Source organism: Sprattus sprattus (assembly GCF_963457725.1).
Source record: "Sprattus sprattus genome assembly, chromosome: 9".
Taxonomy (NCBI): Eukaryota; Metazoa; Chordata; class Actinopteri; order Clupeiformes; family Clupeidae; genus Sprattus; species Sprattus sprattus.
In genome coordinates, this window is record NC_137928.1 from 1376303 (window position 1) to 1381302 (window position 5000).

The window sequence follows — 5000 nt, forward strand, 5'->3', positions numbered from 1 at the left end:
TGGAGGATCTGGCCAAGAACTTCCAGCCTCACTGAGACACACACACACACACACACACACACACGCGCATATTCCCAACAGCAATTCGTCAGACCATAAGAAGCAGATTCTGGTTTATGAAACAAGCTAAAATAACAAAACTGACACATCCAAACTCACCTACACACACACACACACACACACACAGCATTAACATTTTACAGTAAAGCTGTAGAGTGCGCTCTGAACCGTGTGTGTGTGTGTATGTGTCTTCTCTCTCTAACTGTGTCAGTCTGCTTAGGGTGGCTGGACGTTTGAGATCCTCTGACATTAACTTTGACAAACCGTGTTTAAAGGTTCCTGTGTTGAAACTTGAAAGGTTCCTGTGTTTGAAGGTTCCTGTGTCTAAAGGTTCCTGTGTCTAAAGCTTCCTGTGTTTGAAGGTTCCTGTGTTTAAATGTTCTTGTGTTTGAAGGTTCCTGTGTCTAAAGATTCCTGTGTCTAAAGATTCCTGTGTCTAAAGGTTCCTGTGTCTAAAGGTTCCGTATGTGAAGGGTTGAGAATGTTGAAACTGAGATTAAAGTTGATGGTATGTTCAAAGGTCATGACCTTTCTCTTCAGGTCATGGCCAGCATGTGAGTTGTGGTAAACACGTGTGGTGAGGCAGAGGAAGTTTCAGAGAGACTCCTGAACGACAGAGGTATCGGCGAGCTTTAAACTGGTTTCCATAGCAACACAGCCCTTAGTCCTCTACAGGATGTGACCTTTATCCATTGGTTCAGACTCATCATGTGACACACGTCTCAGCCAATCATCTTGTTGTATTAGTGGCTGTAATAATTCAGGTCCATTGGGTGGGAACCCATGTGACCCAAAGTCACTCCAGCTGTCAATCATCCAAGCCATCCCAAGTCCCTCCTATGGGAGAGGTCACTTCCTGTAGCAGCTCGGCTCTGATTGGTGGATTTGTCAGGTGACAGCTTAATTACAAATGCAGGAACAGGAAAGAGAAAGATTAAAATAAATGAATAAATAATGACTAAAAATACAAATTAAAGCGACACCCACACATCACCGTCAAAGGTCAAATACACACTCACACATCACCGTCAAAGGTGAAATCTGGGCCGTTTGTGTATAACTGGCTTTTTCTGTTCTCAGCTGCAGCTTCTTGTTTAATAAAGGCCCACGTATCAGAACACCTGTGTGGAATCAGACTGAGTGTGTGTGTGTGTGTGTGTGTGAACACCTGTGTGGAATCAGACTGAGTGTGTGTGTGAACACCTGTGTGGAATCAGACTGAGTGTGTGTGTGAACACCTGTGTGGAATCAGACTGAGTGTGTGTGTGAACACCTGTGTTGAGTCAGACTGAGTGTTTGTGTGTGTGTGGTGTGCGGTGTTCAGGGTGGAGTCAGACTGTGTGTGTGTCTGTCTGTGTGTGTGTGTGTGTGTCCTTGTGTGAACACCTGTGTGGAGTCAGACTGAGTGTGTGTGTGTATCTGTGTGTGTGTGTGTGTGTGCGGTGTTCAGGTTACTTATATAGCAGACTTATGTCCTGAGTGTGAGTGTGTGTGTGTGTTTGTGTGTGTGTTCAGGTTTCTCATGTAACAGGTGTGGTCATTTTAAATAGTTGGTGAACATGGATCAACTCATGAAGGTATGACTAGCCTCACTCAAAATGGCCGACAAATAGCACCAAAAAGGCTGCTGGGCGGCGGGCAGCCATGTTGTAAACAGGAGCATCCTGGGAGTGGGACCAGACACACAACAAGCAATGATTGAGTAAAGTTGAGTGAAGACAGAGCAAATTCTGACTGGCCACAGAAAACACAAAAGACTCTAAAAAGAACGGGAGGAACTAAGTTCCTCTAAGACACACTGTGCTGCCACTCAAACGGTGAGGTCATCCATCATCCATCTTCTAATGTGGCTACAGACTGTGTGTGTGTGTGTGTGTGTGTGTGATCCATCTTCTATTGTGGCTTACAGACTGAGAGTGCGTGTTTGTCATCCATCTTCTATTGTGGCTTACAGACTGCAACTTATCAATTGTGGAATTGCAAGATAGCTGCTATTTTCTCTGCGACACAGTCCTGTGTGTCTGTGTGTGCTCAGGTTTTTCATCCAACAGGCTTATGTCCTGTACTGTCCTGACTCCTGTCCTGTCCTAAATGAAATCAAATAAACAATAAGCCGTAATTGATGCTTATGAAATATTGATTACTAGAAAGTATAATATAAAATACAAAATAAAGAGACATATTCCTGAGATATTTAGATCTGTGTGTGTGTGTTTCATCGAAGAAATGTCAGGATAGGAAGCCCACAGAGGACTTTTAAAAAAAAAAAACACCTTTAAGTAGCATACGTGTGTGTGTAGTGGTGTGTGTTTGTGTACATGTGTACATGTGTACGTGTGTGTGTGTGTGTGTGTGTCAAGTTGAACCACAGAACCACAGCCTCACTCCAGATGAGAATGACAAGTTTAATCTGTTATCTTTCAGTCATACACCTTAACAGAGGTCACACTGTCCATATACACACACAGGCGCACAAACACACATACACACACACACACACACACACACACACGGTCCACTGGCTTCAGCGCCATCTGCTGCAGTCTGCAGCTCCTATCTACTGTACTCTAGTGTGAGCTGTTCTCCTCTGAGCCTAAGGGTGGAGAAGTGGAGGAGTGGAGGAGAGGAGGAGTGGAGGAGAAGAGGAGAGGACAGGGAGATCAACCCCACCAGCCTCAACATCGGGGACGAAAGTGTTAGAAATACAACATCACTGAAAATAAACACACTTTCATAACGCACAACAGACATGTCAGTACTGATGCCTTTCAGAGCGATCACAGGGCCGTTCTACTAGGCCCCAGAGAAGACAGAGAGGGGGGGGGAGAGATAGAGTTTATACATAATCAATTTCACAAGGGTCACAAGTGCTTTGCCGTTTAGTTCGGAGTTGCGACTGGCCAGAAAGATGATTGGCAGGTTTCACACTGGACGGTTCTGCCAGGAAGAGCTTTCCCCTTGTGACGTCACAGAATGGTTGCCATAGTGAACTGTAAAGTGTCTGTGACATCACCACTCTTCATACTGTGACAGTTGCCGTGACAGCACAGAAGCCATTGTGATGCCACTGTTGACAGGCTTATTTTTCAGTCCAATTGTGACAGAAGCACAGCCCGTCTCGGTCCTGTGTCCATGGCAACCCTGCTCTGGAGATGTGCTGCCCTAAGCCGGGAGCAGCTCGGACCAACACCAGAGTCAGAACATAAATATGACAGATACACATATGCTACAAGCTCCAAGGAATGTGACAAGAGGAATCTAGTGTAAGGCAAGCACCACTTTCCTGCCCACACACACACACACACACACACACACATACACACACCCGCACACACACTCGCACACACCCACACACACAGTTTATTTGTGCAATTCAAGTGCAAAGACAACAAGGAGCCACACACACATTTGAAAAAAGCAGGATTCTATGAGAGAGAGGACATGGTTATGGGGGGGGGGGGGGGGTATCTGACATGTAGCCTAAAAGGTCCTAGTGTTTAGGAGAATGAGTGAGTGAGTGAGTGAGTGAGTGAGTGAGTGAGTGAGCGAGTGAGTGAGAGAGTGAGAGAGTGAGCGAGTGAGTGAATGAGTGAGCAAGGGAGTGAGTGAGAGAGTAAGCGAGTCAGAGAATGAGAGAGTGAAAGATGAATGAGTGAATGAGTGAGAGAATGAGAGAGTGAGAGAGTGAAAGATGAATGAGTGAATGAGTGAATGAGTGAGAGAATGAGAGAATGAGAGAATGAGAGAGTGAAAAACATCAATGTGAGGGCGAATGACAGCTTTGTGGAACTGTAGTGCCTTGCCTTAAGTACCTGTGTTTCAATTATAGGACAATGGGAGATGTTTAGCATTAGTCAGTTGTCATAGTAACACGTCACCTGTCATAATAACACGTCACTTGTCATAGTAACACGTCACCTGTCATAATAACACGTCACTTGTCATAGTAACACGTCACTTGTCATAGTAACACGTCACCTGTCATAATAACACGTCACCTGTCATAGTAACACGTCACTTGTCAGAGTAACACGTCACCTGTCATAGTAACACGCCACCTGTCATAGTAACACGTCACTTGTCATAGTAACACGTCACTTGTCATAGTAACACGTCACTTGTCATAGTAACACGTCATAGCAACACGTCACGTGTCATAATAACACGTCACCTGTCATAGTTACACGTCACTTGTCATAGTAACACGTCACTTGTCATAGTAACACGTCACTTTGATAAAACTGACCAACATCCCCCCCTGAGCTGAATAACATAAGGCCAACTAGTGGAGAGAGAAAGAGGGAGGAAGAGGAGAGGGAGGGAGAGAGAGAGAGAGAGAGAGAGGAAGAGAGATAGGGAGAGAGAGAGAGGGAGAGAGAGAGGAGGAGAGAGAGAGGGAGAGAGAGGAAGAGAGATAGGGAGAGAGAGTGGAGGAGAGAGAGTGGAGGAGAGAGAGAGGGAGAGAGAGAGAGGGAGCGAAAGAGGAGGAGAGAGAGAAGAGAGAGAGAAGAGAGAGAAGCAGAAACAGGGAGAGATATTGAGAGGGAAGAAGGCGAACAGGAGAAGACTTCCAAAGATTAATGATTGTTGTCATGAAACAACTGGCTGGGATTAGACTGGGATAGGAGAGCAGGGAGACACCACAACACACACACACACACACACACACACACACACACACACACACACACACACACACACACACACACACACACACACACACACACACACACACAAGTACATGCGCACGTAATATTGTGCTTCAGAGTTAACTTCAGAAAATAGAGGCCACAAATAGCACTCACTCAGTCACACACACACACACACACACACACACACACACACACACACACACACACACACACACACACACACACACACGCACACACACACACACACACACAGAGCCTGCATCTTCGTCACACAGCCCTGTGTCTCTA

General features: G+C 45.7%; 2 protein-coding genes across 2 annotated transcripts in view; one reads left to right on the forward strand and one right to left on the reverse strand.

The window, feature by feature from the left end:
• dhrs12la (dehydrogenase/reductase 12-like a) overlaps positions 1-35 on the forward strand; it is a gene marked incomplete at both ends in the record, with an annotated part of 9708 nt that extends 9673 nt beyond the window's left edge. Inside the window, one exon of the mRNA XM_080844218.1 lies at positions 1-35. This exon is cut by the window's left edge and continues 81 nt beyond it. Coding sequence (XP_080700344.1) covers positions 1-35 — 35 coding nt within the window.
• Positions 36-4087: 4052 nt separating this feature from the next.
• The window catches only part of wdfy1 (WD repeat and FYVE domain containing 1), a 14357-nt gene continuing 13444 nt past the window's right edge, over positions 4088-5000 (reverse strand). The window contains exon 12 of the mRNA XM_080844256.1: positions 4088-5000. This exon is cut by the window's right edge and continues 183 nt beyond it. The gene's annotated coding sequence lies outside the window, so the exon portion shown is untranslated.